Source organism: Dipodomys spectabilis, unplaced genomic scaffold, assembly GCF_019054845.1.
Source record: "Dipodomys spectabilis isolate Male_0828 unplaced genomic scaffold, ASM1905484v1 ptg000137l, whole genome shotgun sequence".
In the NCBI taxonomy this organism is placed as follows: Eukaryota; Metazoa; Chordata; class Mammalia; order Rodentia; family Heteromyidae; genus Dipodomys; species Dipodomys spectabilis.
Window position 1 is genome coordinate 13,228,483 of NW_024870814.1, and position 14,405 is coordinate 13,242,887.

A 14,405-nucleotide genomic window follows, 5' to 3' on the forward strand; every position below is an offset into this window, starting at 1 on the left:
ACAGTGGAAAAGAATGTGAGAGAACATGAGAGGCAACTCTGAAGATGTCACAGCCGTGTGATCAATGATGATGAATTATGTTCATGGAGTCAGAGCAGGAAAGGGAAAACACACTGAAGACTTTTACATAAAGCAAATTGATGCACTGGGCACATCCCAGAGATCATAGAGGGCAGGATGGGAGAGAGATGGCAATTTCATTTTGCTCTCCAGAATTCCAATGAGCAGGGTACTGCTCTGTCCACAAGTGCACAGGGTGAGTCCTGAGCTTCACCATAGTCAGACTGTGTTTGTGAGAAAAGGTCACATGGAGAAGTGCCCATTGTGGGTTCCTAATGTTCATACTCAATTTGCAAGAACTCAAAATGATGTTACATAAACAATTAACATTATAATTCTTTAATGTCCTAATCATTTTTTCACTAATTATAGGCAACAAATTTCTATTTATATATTCTAACACATTATCATTTAATTTGTAAGTAGACCATTTCTGTGTGAGTATATTCTTTTTTTAAAGACTTTAGTAATAAATATTTGTATTATCTTTTAGTAGTACAAAAGGACTTAACTTCAATGAGCCAATTCATGGGATATTATGTGTCTTGAACAATGTCACCCATCCATCATTCTTTACCCCTCTGCATATTTGTAAGTCAGTAAGTCACAAATATGGCTGGTGGAAATGAGTGAAAGGAAACAGACAAGGTACCTCCAAAGCAACCATTAAAACTGTGGATGGTATTCTCATTGGAACTGGATCCTGTCAGGTTGTTGGCATAAAAGTTCCCATGAAGTTCATGCCCCTGGAAGAGCAAAAGAGGTCAGTACTCAGGATGCAATATCATGCCAGCGGTATGATCTGTATATCAAAGCTGCAGGGTAAGTCACAACTGCACTTCTTGTTTCACTGCTCTGAGTGGGGACAAGAAAGGCAACAGTTTGTATTCACTCAGATCTTTCTCAAGCTCTGTCCAGCTCAAGATATTTCTCCATGCTCCTTAACACTGATTTTACATAGAGACTCCCACTTCCTCCTCTTCTTCCTCCTCTTTCTCCTCCCCCTCCTCCTCCTCCTTTTCGTTCCCTCTTCTTCTTCCCCTCGTCATCGCTGTCTTCCTCTTCTTCTTCCTCTTCTTTGTATTTGTCTTTGTCTTTTTTCTTTTTTTTTTTTTTTGAGTAGACAGTGGCAGTTATGGTGTTTCTATTGAGTAGCACTGATTTTTGTTGAGCTAATCAGATCTGGCATTAATAATCAACCATTTGTGCTGATGAACAGTTGTGCACTCATGATTTATAAATGTATTTTTGTAAATGAATGTGTTTAGACTTAAAAGTGTATTGTTTCAAGATTTTGTTTTTTGTCAGTCATGGGGCTTGAACTCTGGGCCTGGGTACTATCCCTCAGCTCTGCAACTCAAGACGAGCTCTCTACCACTTGAGCCATAGCACCACTTCTGGTTTTCTGAGTGGTTTATTGGAGATAAGAGTCTCATGGAGCTTCCTGCCTGGGCTGTCTTTGAACCACGATCATCAGATCTCAGCATCCTTACTAGCTAGGATTACAGGTGTGAGCCACCAACACCTGGCTTCTTCAAGATGTTTTTTTTTTTTTTTTTTTTTTTAAGAAAATAACCTACATTGTACAACATTTCAAGTCATCCATTACTGAATAGATTTTATAACCTTATCCAGTTTTATTGATTAAAAAATAAGCATTCATTTTCACATCATATATGTGCTAATCCTAATGAAAATGAGAAGCTTCAGGATTGACAGCATATATGCATTCAGTGATACAGGTCACATGAGTGATCAGAATCTTCTTACTTGAAAAATTTCTTAGTTTCAAAGTGCTGCAAGTTCATTATAGTGTAAGGATATAGCAAGTCATTATTCATACTCAACTTTAAATTTCATTTTCTTAACTTAATCCTGATGAAGTCCATGGCGGAACTGACAGACTGTCTTCTAGTGCATGAAAGACTGAGCTATTTGCACAAATATACAATGTATAACCCAACAGGTAAAGAGTCTGGAGAGAAGAGTATGCTCTAAGGGAAGTTGTTTATAGTCAAGGACAGACATTAGTATGAGAGACATACATTCTGCTAGTTTATAATGTTTTAAACAGACTTCAGAGGATTCTGGTGTCTTAAGCTCCTATTTAAACTATTCTATGGGAATCTACAATATTGAACCTGAACAGCTAGTTCTAGAACACAAAGCTCTTCTCAGAGGCCTTTCACTTTTAGAGCCTAAGTCTCTATTCTCTGGCATACATTGAATCTGCCCCCGGTGATTATCAAGTATTTATTTGACTTCTGGAACCCCCCCCCCACACGAATTACTAACCCTTCAATAATACATATTAAGCCAATTTTTTTTTGTTGCACCATTAATAGACAGGACATAAGAATGACCCAGATTATGAAATATCAAGGCCTCATATCTGGCTATTTCAGAAAAATCCAGTATTTCCATTGTAAGTGCTTTTAAGCATCACATGAATGCAAATATGAGAGTGCTTGATGAGAAGATTGGTCCAACAGAGCCCATAAGGTAGAGTTGGGTGAGATGCAGCATACACTGACATGTTGACTAGATCGCCCAGCAACACCTGCATCACCAGAGAAGCAGTGCAGACAGACATCAATGCACATCATTTGTGCAGCATTGAGGAATAAAATTGTGCCAACTGAAATCTATTTCACCATACTAACTAGAGAATGATATCTATATTGAGTTGATAAATATATAATTTTACACTTTTACATGATTGTTCATCTAATAACAAAGAGCATTTTTATGTTATAGTGGCAATAAAAGATTGCATTTAAAACACAACAATTCTACTTTTGTTTAAGGAAATAAACTTCACTTGGGAAAATTGTCTGTTCTGTGATAATATAACCTATGAAGAGAAAGGTAAAATCCTATTATTCAATGCTATCAGTTTTATGGAAATAATTGTAGATAGAAAATTGGGAGTAGCTAATCTGATAATATTGACAAATATCTTTTATAGATGAGAACTAAACACTTCTAACAAAAGATGCCAAATTACCACAAACATAGGACAATTGTATATTGTAAAATATAGTAATCATTAACAAAATTAAAGGAAAAAATAATGAGAACCCTTTCTATTTTATTCAATAATGCATAAACAGATAGCAAGACAAGCATGAAGTCTCTAATTCTTCAATACTATAGACCAATTAAATCTAAAAAACATGTAACACTCCAACATTAACAGCACAATATGCACTTTTCTGAAGTGCCCATGGATACTTTTTCAAGACATATTATATGAATTTGAAAAATATCTTAATGCATTTAGAAAAACTAAAACCCTTATACCATTTTTTGAAGAAAATGAAATTGAGTTTAAAAACGAATGGAATAAGGAAAAGCTGAAAACTTCACAAATATGAAGGGAAGAATTCTACAAACAAATTTTAAGTTGAGAAGAACAAATCAAGAGAGATATTAATAATTATAACACACAAGAACACACAAATACAAAAAACTAAAATCTGTAGGATGCAGCTAAAGCTGTCACTGGAGGAGAATGTGTGGCTGTGAGTGCCTGCATTAACTCAGAGCAAAGTCCTCAAGGGAGATTCAGATTTTTCATACCATCCTCTAAATCTCTCCTTTGTATTTGGTAAGGACAAGTGAGTCTGCCCCAAGGCACACCAAGCAGAGTTTAGAGGTTCACCGGGATCATATCAGAAATGAGATGTGAAGGCAGCAGACAGCTGTTATAAAATTTTTGATTCCTCTAAAAAGAGGGAAGGCAAATTCTTAGAAATTTCTTTCTGGAATGGTTTTGAACATACTTGATGTGTGGGACAGCCCAATTGAAGATCAAGAGGCATTGAAGCCAAGATTGAATAGTCTGCCTGGAGACAGGAACACTGAAGGAACCTGAGTCCTTTCTGACATCCCAGTGTTGCTGCTCAAGCTCCTACTATCCATGCCTTCAAACTTCTGTATGTGAATCAGTTCTGCCAGATGGTTTCTTCTGCTGTCCTAGTGAGATGACCCTCCTGAATTCTGCCCTGAGTAACTCAGTATAAGTCAGCTGTCATGGAGCAGTTCTGCATACCAGATTACAGCCACACAGGCCTTCCTTCCCATGATTATAGTGTTTGTGATAACAGTAGAATCCCTGGTAAGAGCAGTGTCAGAGCTCTATCAGCAACTTTCCCATGGTCTGATTTTCCTGTTTTATAATATTTAAGCCTGTAGCTGCTTCTCCTGTTTTGATGCTAGGTGGAGAACTAGGTCCAGGTTCCTATCATTGACATACAACATATAAAATAAGAGTTCAGTAGGCTGAGGGTTGAACAGACTGGTGAGTTGGAGAGTGTATATACCTCTGAAGTCATCGAGGGTGCCATAAGGAAGCCTTAGTATAGTCACTCAAGTGAATTTCTGTGAGTTATTTTATGAACTGTAGGCACCCTCCCAGCTCATAGGTACAGGTTTCTTTATATTTCCCCAGAGAATTAGTATACCAACTTAATTGTAAAAGTATCTAATTAATCAAGAAAATATGTAAAATAAGTTTCAGATCCAACTGTGGCTTACTCTACAAGGTAGAACAGCTATTACCATGTGTTTATACATATGCTTTGGGGGAGACTGAACCATGGAAGACTGGAAGCTATAACAAGTTGTATGTCCTTCCTGCTATTGTGGCATGCTGTGGTAATGTCTAGAGAAAAGTGCACCATATCACATAGTCTACAAAATCTTCCAGTGTTCATTTTTCTTTATATATCCTGAAGCATGAATGCTTCTCGTTTTCCTTAATTCTTCCCTCCTTCAAGTTCAATCAAGTACAACTATGATTAAGAGGCACAAGAAAAGTTTCACAGGCAGCCAGGAAATGAGCAAGAGCTTACTCTACTTTCAAAACTAACTGATTGATTCCTTTAGCTACCAGGGAGAAACACATTCTATGCAGGCAAACTCTGCTGCCCTCCTCTGGCCTGTGACAACAGAGGAGAGTTAACATGCATTCTACAGTTGTTTCCAGCTTTTTACAGCCTCTGCTGATTTGCATGTGCCCCAAGAACAGTCCACTGCCTGAGGATTCATACTAGGCTGCTCTTATGCTGTGCAAGAGTCAGTCCCAGTGAGATCACAGCATGGATATGAGGTCCTCTGCTCAGCTCCTGGGGCTCCTGCTACTCTGGATCCCAAGTAAGGAAGGACAATGCTGGGGCTTTACTCAGCTCTTGTGTCCAGTGTTAACCTGATTTTCAGCAAAGTCCTCTTCTAATGTAATTAACTGTGTAGATATTTATTTTTATTTTCCAATGTCAAGATCCAGTTGTGACATCCAGATGGTTCAAAGCTAGCGCTTTACCTCTTTAAACCATTAAATTAATTGGAGATAAGAGGCTCATAGAATTTTCTCCTGGGCTGGCTTCAAACTGAAAGCTCAGATCTCAGCCTTCTGAGCTGCCAGGATTAGAGACATGAACCACCAGCCATCTCAGCATGAACCATGGGTAGTTTTTTTTATTTGCAAAACACACTTTTACTAAAAGACTTGTATTGTGAAAATATAATGAGTAGTAGGGCAAAATAATGAATTTGATCAAAGTGCACTGTATACATGTCTGTAAATATCACAACACAATCTCTTTGTACAATTAATCCACACTAAAGACGAATGCACACGGAACACATGATAAATGATCATCTATGAGAAGATGTTCATCAACATTGGTTATTTAGATATGCACATTAAAACAAAATAAATACAACTTAAATGTAATTGGTTCTTCAGAATCCAGAAGTTGGTCAGTATTAAATGCTGACTAGGATTCTGAGGGACGAAGGATTCTGACTAGGCTCTCATTGATGGTTATTCATAATAAAAAATCGTATATTGTTTCAGAAGGCATTTGGCCGCTTTCTACAAACATCCAGAAAATCTGATGAGTATGAGTATTTTCATTCCTACTTAGGTATTCATTTGAATAGAAAGCATGTCCTCATACAATATTGCTTGTGAAAACTTTCAGTGCTGTTCTTCATGCTTGCAAACCCAGGTGAACAATACCAATCTTCTTGAAATTTATAAGCCACATGAGAAACTTCCATACAATGGAATATTAGTTAATGACAGAATGGAAAGAGTTTTCAATCCACACAGCACATAGATGGGTCTTAAAATATAGGTTGCTTAGTGAAAGAGTGTGAAAAGGCTGTGCACTGTCTTACTTTGTTTAAATGAAATGCTCAAAATAGGAATACTTCAAGGAGTCAAGTCTAGGATTGCCATAAATTGGAAGTTGTGAGAAATATATTGGGGAGGGGGTCATAGGGAGTTTTCTAGAACTGTGATAGATATTACTCTGCTTGTTTTTGTAGTGGTGGATCCACAATACTATTTAATTTTGGAAACATAGAGACTTACCAACAGAAAGTGAGTGTCAGTATACGAAAATGAGTTGAGGTCCCAAGATCTCAAGATAGAATTTAGGCTGTAATAGAGGAATCTAGATTAATTGCAAATCCTGGTATCACCTCAGTACAAGGAAGGAATTGAGTACATGTTGCTATGTCCTCAGATAAACAAAGGATAGAAAGACAATCTCATCATACAATTTCATGGCCTCTTTTCTAGACCTCCATGTGCCTTGTAAGCCAGGGGCAGTTGTCATCACTGATTGTTCTAATTCTCACTTATTTTTCTTTGTCTCCACTCTAATTCACACCCTCAAAATTTACTGCAGAATAAGCTTAGGAAAACTTAAGTATATTTAGTTACTTCCAATTTTGGTCAATGTTCCCTTAGAAAGGAACTCTAAAATGTAGGGTAAATGTTGAGGTTTATTTTAAATTTTGTTACGTTCTTACTTTAATAAACCAACTCTTGTTTCATGTCTAAGAACTGTGACAAATAAAGAACATATTCAGTCACAACATTCTGTAAAGCTTTGTGTAAAAGAAATAAAGAGCTTGAAGAAAAAACTTCTATAAATCATCCTTGTCATGAAAATTTACCAAGTGTCTTTTGGTTGGAAGCATGACGTTTGCTATGAATAACTAAAGAAGGATTTTTGTGGTGGCAGATGTTACTCATGGGTTGGCAAAAGCATTAACTAAACAAGGTAGCAAAGATGTAACAGTTTATTAGGATGCTGTTGAGAGACAGCTGAGGCACAAGAGAGGACTGGTGACCCAAGATTAGGATTAGGAAGGGCCTCTATAGAAGTAATAGACTACATGGAAATATTTGGTAGATTAGTTCTTCCTTATGGTTTCGAAACCAGAGTTCTAATACTCCAGGCACAAACTGCTAAAGTTCCCCGTGCAAGGTCTGGCCAGTCCTCTATGCATTAAATAAAGGGATATACAGGGTAAAAGAAGGAGATTGGTTACATAGCATGCAAAAGATAGGAAGACAGAATTTAACCCATCTTTAGTAGTCTTCAGGGTACTGACAGTAGATCTAGGTTTAAATAGACAAAGAACTGTGATTAGGGAAAGAACTATGCATAATATTTAAGTGTTTCTAGTCACTGCTGTTGGTCCATTATCTCTGTGCTTGTTTCCTAAGGCCTTGCAGAGGAGTAGGTATCACTTTATCACTTGATGGGAGTGAACTATTCTTAGGTGCTTGGTGGTTGATCTATTTGAAATTCTAATGTTGGGGAAGATTTCCTTTTTGAAAACTGTATGTTATTGTAAAGATGATGTACAGAGGGGTTACAGTTACATAAGTAATGAGTACATTTCTTTTTAAAAAACAAAGGTGAGTATTTTATCAGCAATCCCACAGTTGTTAAATTTAAAACTGCAGTAATAAATAACTTTAGATGATTGATTCAAAGATACAAACTATCAAATCTATGTAAGGAAGAAAGAGGCAATCAAATTGAATCTATATATATTAGTTAACTTACATTTAAATACATTACAATCAAGAGAACCCATGGTATTGATGAACTTGTTACTGATTCTAAAACTTTGAAGGTCATTTTGATTCTTCAAAAATTTTCTTTAGAAATTGAAGAAATAATATTTGCCCACATAAAATTTATTTTTTTATTGTAAGGGTGATGTACAGAGGAGTTACAGTTACATATGTAAGGTAATGAGTACATTTCTTATTGAACACTGTTATCCCCTTCCTCATTTTCTCCCACTTTCCCTTCCCTCTACTTCCCTCTCCACCCTAAGTTGTAAAGTTTGTTTCCAAAATGTCTTGTGAGTATTACTATTACATTGGCTCATCCTTTGTCCTTTGTCTCACCACTTTGTTCTTCCCCTTCCCTTCCCCAAATCAGATATACATTTATATAAGACACAAAGTACCAACATAAAAAACAGTGACAAAATGGAATAAACCAAGGGATAAATGAAGGAAAAGAAGAAATAACTTCACACAGTACAATAAAATAGAAAATTCTAAACAAAACCTAAAAACACTTGTTTCCATATGTTGGAGTTCATTTCAATTAGCATCATTTGATATGGTCATAAGATTAGTACATTTCTTTTTGAGCAGTTTTACCTCCTTCCTCATTTTCTCCTGCTTTCCCTTCCCCTACTGTCTCATACCCCCAAGTTGTAAAGTTAATTGTCAATATAGTGTCTATATCATTGTAGCATTGGTTCATTCTTTGTCCAAATGTTCCTGGGATTCCTCTACCCTTCCCCAAAACAGATAAACTGTATTCATGACAAAGGGCAACAAAAATCAGAAATCATGAACATACAGAATAAATCAGAGAGGAAAAAAGCAAAACAAAAGAAATAACTGCAAACAGTACACTTTAAAAAATGAAAGAAAAAGAAAACAACAATAGCAACAAAAAAATTAACCCTCCTTGTGGCCAAATCGTGAAGAACTTTTTTTTTTTGTTTTCTTTTTTTTATTGTGAAAATCCCGTACAGAGGAGTTACAATTACATGGGAAGATAATAAGCATTTTGTTTATCATCATTTTATAAGGTCATATATACAGAGATATTGGGCTATTGTGAACCTCTACTAGGACTATCCTGGGCATATACTACTTATTACGGATGAGGAAAACCATGAGCCTATGTTTCTTTGGTTCTGTCTTACTTCACTTAATATAATTTTTCCAAGTCTTTCCATTTGCTTACGAATGGGACAATTTCATACTTTCTCATGGAAGCACAGAATTCCGTGTGTGTGTGAGTGTGTGTGTGTGTGTGTGTGTGTATCACATTTTCTTGATCCATTTATCTAATAAGGAACATCTGGGTTGGTTCTATATCTTAGCTATACTAAATAATGCTGCAGTGAACATAGTTGTGCTGGTATCTTTAGTGTGGATAAATGTCCAGGAGTGGGATTGCTGGGTTATAGGGGAGCTCTATGTTTAATCTTTTGAGGAACCTCTATATTGCTTTCCTGCATGGTTGTCTAAACTTGCCTTGCCTTGGCAAGACTCCTTATTTCACTCCTAAAAATGAAGTCTTTTTCTCAGCTCTTGTGGTTGTTAGTGCTCTGGATCCCTGGTAAGGGCAAAGGAAGATGAGGAATGAGAGTGAGATGGAAGGGTGAGCTCTCAGGCCCCTTTGTGCCCTATCCATGTGCTAGATGTGCAGATCTTATCATGATGGGCAAGTGACATTTAGGTCTGGGAAAATAAGGAAGTTTCCAAAAAGAGCTTGATCCTTTGTTTGGCTGAAGACTCTGATAGGTGGGAATACCACTGGTGACACCTAGAGACACATTTATGCTTTAAAAATGTCTCATTTTTACAAATACTTAGTATTTTAGATTCTGGTTTAAATCATGAAATATGAGTAATAGGCAAATATATATCAAATTAGATGAAATAAATGTATATGCCCCTATACTTGTACATAACCTTGCACTTCTAACTTATTCTAATTTCAGGATGCAGTAGAGATATTGTGTTGACCCAGACTCCAATCTCCCTGACTGCCACACTGGGAGAGTAGGCCTCCATCTCCTACAGGGCTAGTCAGAGCCTCCTAGAGAGTGATGATGCTTATCTGGCATGGTATCTGCAGAACTTTGGCCAGTCTCCCCAACTCCTTATCTATGGAGTTTCCAACTGAGCATCTAGTATCCCAGTCAGATTCAGTGGCAATGGGTCAGATACAGATTTCACACTGAAAATCAGCAGGGTGGAGCCTGGGGATGTTGGAGTTTATTACTGCTTTCAAGATACACATTTTCTTCCCACAGTGATACAGCCCTGAACTAAAACCTCCCATCTGACTGGGTGAGTTACTTTCATGGGTTACTTGTCCAGGGGCACAGCAGAACAGATTGAGTGTGCGTAGGACATTCATACAATGGTCAATGTGAGAGTGACTCTGAGAGTAGAAGAGTATGTGGCTACCTACAATTTACAAATACCAAGAAAATAATCATGGAAGAACAAATCCAGGAGACTTAGATCAACCATGGGGTATTAATTGAAAATATTCCTTGTGTCTAAAGTAGCATTATGGCTAGCTAGCAATATAAAGAATCAAATGTCTGCTGCAATGTAAGTTTGTTGCCTTTGTAATAAAAATTATAGTAATTCCATCAAGCACACCATCTTGGTCCATACCTATAGCATATGCTTCAGTTTCTATTCAGAATCTGGAAGCCCAGTTATGCATTTTCTAGCTGCTCTCTGTGTTTCCCAAGTCTTTCCTGACCATCAAACTATTAGCAGAGTTTGATAACTGTCCTTTGGCTGTATCAACCTGGAACAGCTACAGTACTGGACTTTGTACAGTGGTCCCTGGCCTTCTGTATCCTGGTACTCTGGTACTTTAAAAGGGAGAGTCTGGAGAAACCCTGTAATAGTGTTCATAGGTTCCAGAGAGTCTGAGATTGAGCTCTTGTTCAATGGACATAGCATTCACTGCCCTACCTGGTCAGCCTTTGTGATTTTATTTGAAAAACTATGGCATGAGGGAATCATCAATGTATTAGTTTGTCTTTTATCTACTTTGATCACATTAAATAATGTCATTTTCTTGTAATGAGCCTTTCAGAAGCTTGGACTATGATACCGCACAGCCGAGGACTCGAGGATTGTCTGGCCTCCACCAGTGTCCAGTGTGCATCTGCCTCCGGTGGTGTAAACTGTTTTACTGTGATGCTCTCAAAGCCATCACTGAAACTAAAGGATGAATTTGGAGATACTATGATGCCACTGAGATAGCATAAATAGGAGAAATATGATCTGCAATGTGTGTGAACTAAAGGAATAATTCATGCAACTTATGGAAATTTCTAACAAATTGTATCCACAATTGTATTATTCTGCACAAGATTAGTATCACAGGTAGAGAGATTGTTTTTACTCCTCAGTTAGCCCATTTTAGATTGTTTCTATTTGAACCATCACTCTCTCTCTCTCTCCCTCCCTCTCTCTTACACACACACACACACACACACACACACACCAGTATCAGTTCATTTCTTTTCTTTTCTTTCCTTTTTTGCCAGTCCTGGGCCTGAATTCAGGACCTGGGCACTGTCCCTGAGCTTCTTGGCTCAAGGATAGTGCTCTACCACTTGAGCTGTAGCACCACTTGTGGCTTTTTTTTCCCCTGTGGATGTGGTACTGAGAAATTGAACCCAGGGCTTCATACATGCTAGGCAAACACTCTACACTAAGCCACATTTCCAGCCTTTTCTATAACAAAGCTAAGCTCTGAATAAAGAAGAGTTTTGTTTAACTCACAGTTTTAGATGCAGAAAGCCCTAGATGTAATATTCTCATCAGTGTTCTCATCAGGTGATGGCTGTCTTGTCTGTGGGAAAATATGGTGTGTCTATAAAAAGAGAACTCGCTGCAAGTTGAAGTGGTCAAGCATATGATTGTCTTCCTTTTATCACAAACAACTACTGTTGAGCCTACTCTCACTTCAGGAGAGCAACTTTAATCCTCCAGAGTTCAGGAACTCCCCTGATGTAATCACATCCTGCAAGACACCTTTTCCAATGGCCAAGTGGAGACCCTTGGGACATCAGTACAAGCCTCCTTCTCCAGATGCTCCCGCTTCCCAGGTGATGCGCTGCCTCAGATAGGCCAGCATCATTGGAGACAAGAAGAAGACAATGAAAACTCTGAGATAATTATGCAAATATTGGTTAAATTAGATTGAGACTAGAGACATTAAGATGTTAAATACTAATTTAAGTTAATCATAAATTATATGTGTATGATTATGCATCAGAAGTTACACAAAGGGGTTTTACCTCAGCATGTCAGTGTTTGAGTGCAATGCATCTTGATCAATTTCACCCTTCCATTACTTTCTAGAGGGAACATTCAATAAACCCTTTAATTAATTTGCTGTACAAATATAGTGAAGAACAATGAAAGGATATTTAGTGGATTTTAAAAATTGTTACATTTAATATACATATTCCCATTCTCTGATATAAATATTCTACCATTTTACTTTTCCCTTATAAGTTCCAATATCTGTATTATTAGTTCACTATCTATAAGAGAAAATTGTGTTCTCTTTGACATTTCTTTACTCTAAGTCTTAATAGGAAGTTCTTTGGAAACAGAATTTCTAACAATTGTAGATATTATCCTTGCTTCTTCTTATCCGTCAACACTGTGCTCATATTTTGGTCAATTCCCTGAGGATCAGAGCTGCTGACAGTGTGCACTATGTCTTTCTCTAGACTAGCTGAGGGAAGTCAGCAGACCCGGGCCCAGTGTCCATTCTTTCCAAAAGACTGTCCTGGACTTAAACATACATATAGTATGGTGGTAGGAACATGTACACTCTCTGGAACCTGCAGTTCCAGACTTTCAAAGTGGGTCCCTCCTAGTACCACAGGTATCATGGATTTTTATTGATTATCATCAAACTCAGAACACACTTGACACTTTTCTCAGAAGAGCAGGCTTTACCTTTCCTTTTTCTTTTCTCACACTGCTGCACCCACCTGGTTATTTGCATATTGCTCTCTAAAGAGGACCTTCCTTTCTAAATCTGAGATAAAGACTCAGCTCTGAACTTGCCTTGGCCTGTCAAGACTCCACATTTTACTCCAAAAATGAAGTCCTTGTCTCAGCTCCTGTGGTTGTTAATGCTCTGGATCCCTGGTAAGGACAAAGGGAGATGAGGAATGAGAGAGGGCAGAAGGGAGAGCTCTCAGGGCCCAGTTGTGCCTTATCCATGTGTTAGATGTTCATGATAGGACAAATAATGTGTAGGTCTGAGAGAGTGAGAAACATTCCAGAATGAGTACCAGTGCTTGGGTAAAGACTGCTAGGAAGGAATACTGTCATTGACTTCTACAGACACTTTTGTGCATCAAAAATATATCTTTTTAATATTTAGTATTTTGAGTTTATAAATCAAATCATGACTATGAATAAGAAGCAATATTTACCTAAATAATAGTAATAAGCACATGGTTCTCTATGATTATATATAACCTTGCACTTCTGTTATTCTAATTTCAGGTTCCAGTGGAGATGTTGTGATGACCCAGACTCCGAGTTCCCTACCTGTCACCCTGGGGCAGCTGGCTTCCATCTCCTGCAGGTCCAGTCAGAGTCTCCTGCATAGTAATGGAAACACCTATTTGGAATGGTACCTGCAGAAGCCAGGCCAATCTCCACATCTCCTGATCTATTTGGTTTCCAAACGAGCATCTGGGGTCCCAGACAGATTCAGTGGCAGTGGGTCAGGCACAGATTTCACACTGACAATCAGCAGGGTGGAAGCTGGGGATGTTGGAGTTTATTACTGTTTTCAAGGTACACATGTTCCTCCCACAGTGATACAGCCTTGAACAAAAACCTCCCATCTGGCTGGGTGAGCCGCCCTCATGGCTGGCTGGTCTGGGGAGCAGCCCAGCAGATTGTGTGAGTCTGCCTAGGAGGAAGATGTTGAGATCAATGTAAGAGTGACTCTGAGTGGAAATGCAATCAAGAAATTTAAATTATAGACCACAAAATTAAGAAAGAAAGGGTCAGAGTGGGTAAGGGGATTGGGGAAAACATTGAAAGGGGTGACATTGACCAAGATACATAATATTCATATATGGCTTTGTTAAATGGCAACTCCTTTGTACAACTACCAAAAGATCATTTAGAAAACTAGATGTGGCACTAAAAGTTTTCACTCTCTCTATGTTAGGAAGCACTAGCCTCTGTGTATTTATCTATACAGTCGACTGATCTATGATGCATTTTTACACTTTCATTCCATAAATATACATTTAATTCGTATTTCTATAAAACAAAGAAATTGTACTCTAGGTTTTATTTACAACACCAAATCAGAGTTCATTCCACTATTTTCCCTTTTTTATTTCTGTGATACTTTTGCCACAGTGAAAATTTTGTTTCTAATTATATTTGCTGAATTTCTTTTTTTTTTTTTTTTTGGGTC

General features: G+C 37.7%; 1 long non-coding RNA gene and 1 gene segment (V, D, J or C); one reads left to right on the plus strand and one right to left on the minus strand.

Moving 5' to 3' along the window:
* Window positions 1–371: 371 nt before the first annotated feature.
* LOC122116750 lies at window positions 372–11,777 on the minus strand. The gene is made up of 2 exons (XR_006149022.1): window positions 11,723–11,777; window positions 372–806 (listed from the first exon to the last, which is right to left on the minus strand). It is a non-coding gene; the product is annotated as an uncharacterized LOC122116750 (long non-coding RNA).
* Window positions 11,778–13,013: 1,236 nt separating this feature from the next.
* LOC122116841 overlaps window positions 13,014–14,405 on the plus strand; it is a 45,272-nt gene continuing 43,880 nt past the window's right edge. The window contains 1 exon segment of the V gene segment in view: window positions 13,014–13,108. Within this exon segment, the coding sequence occupies window positions 13,060–13,108 (49 nt within the window).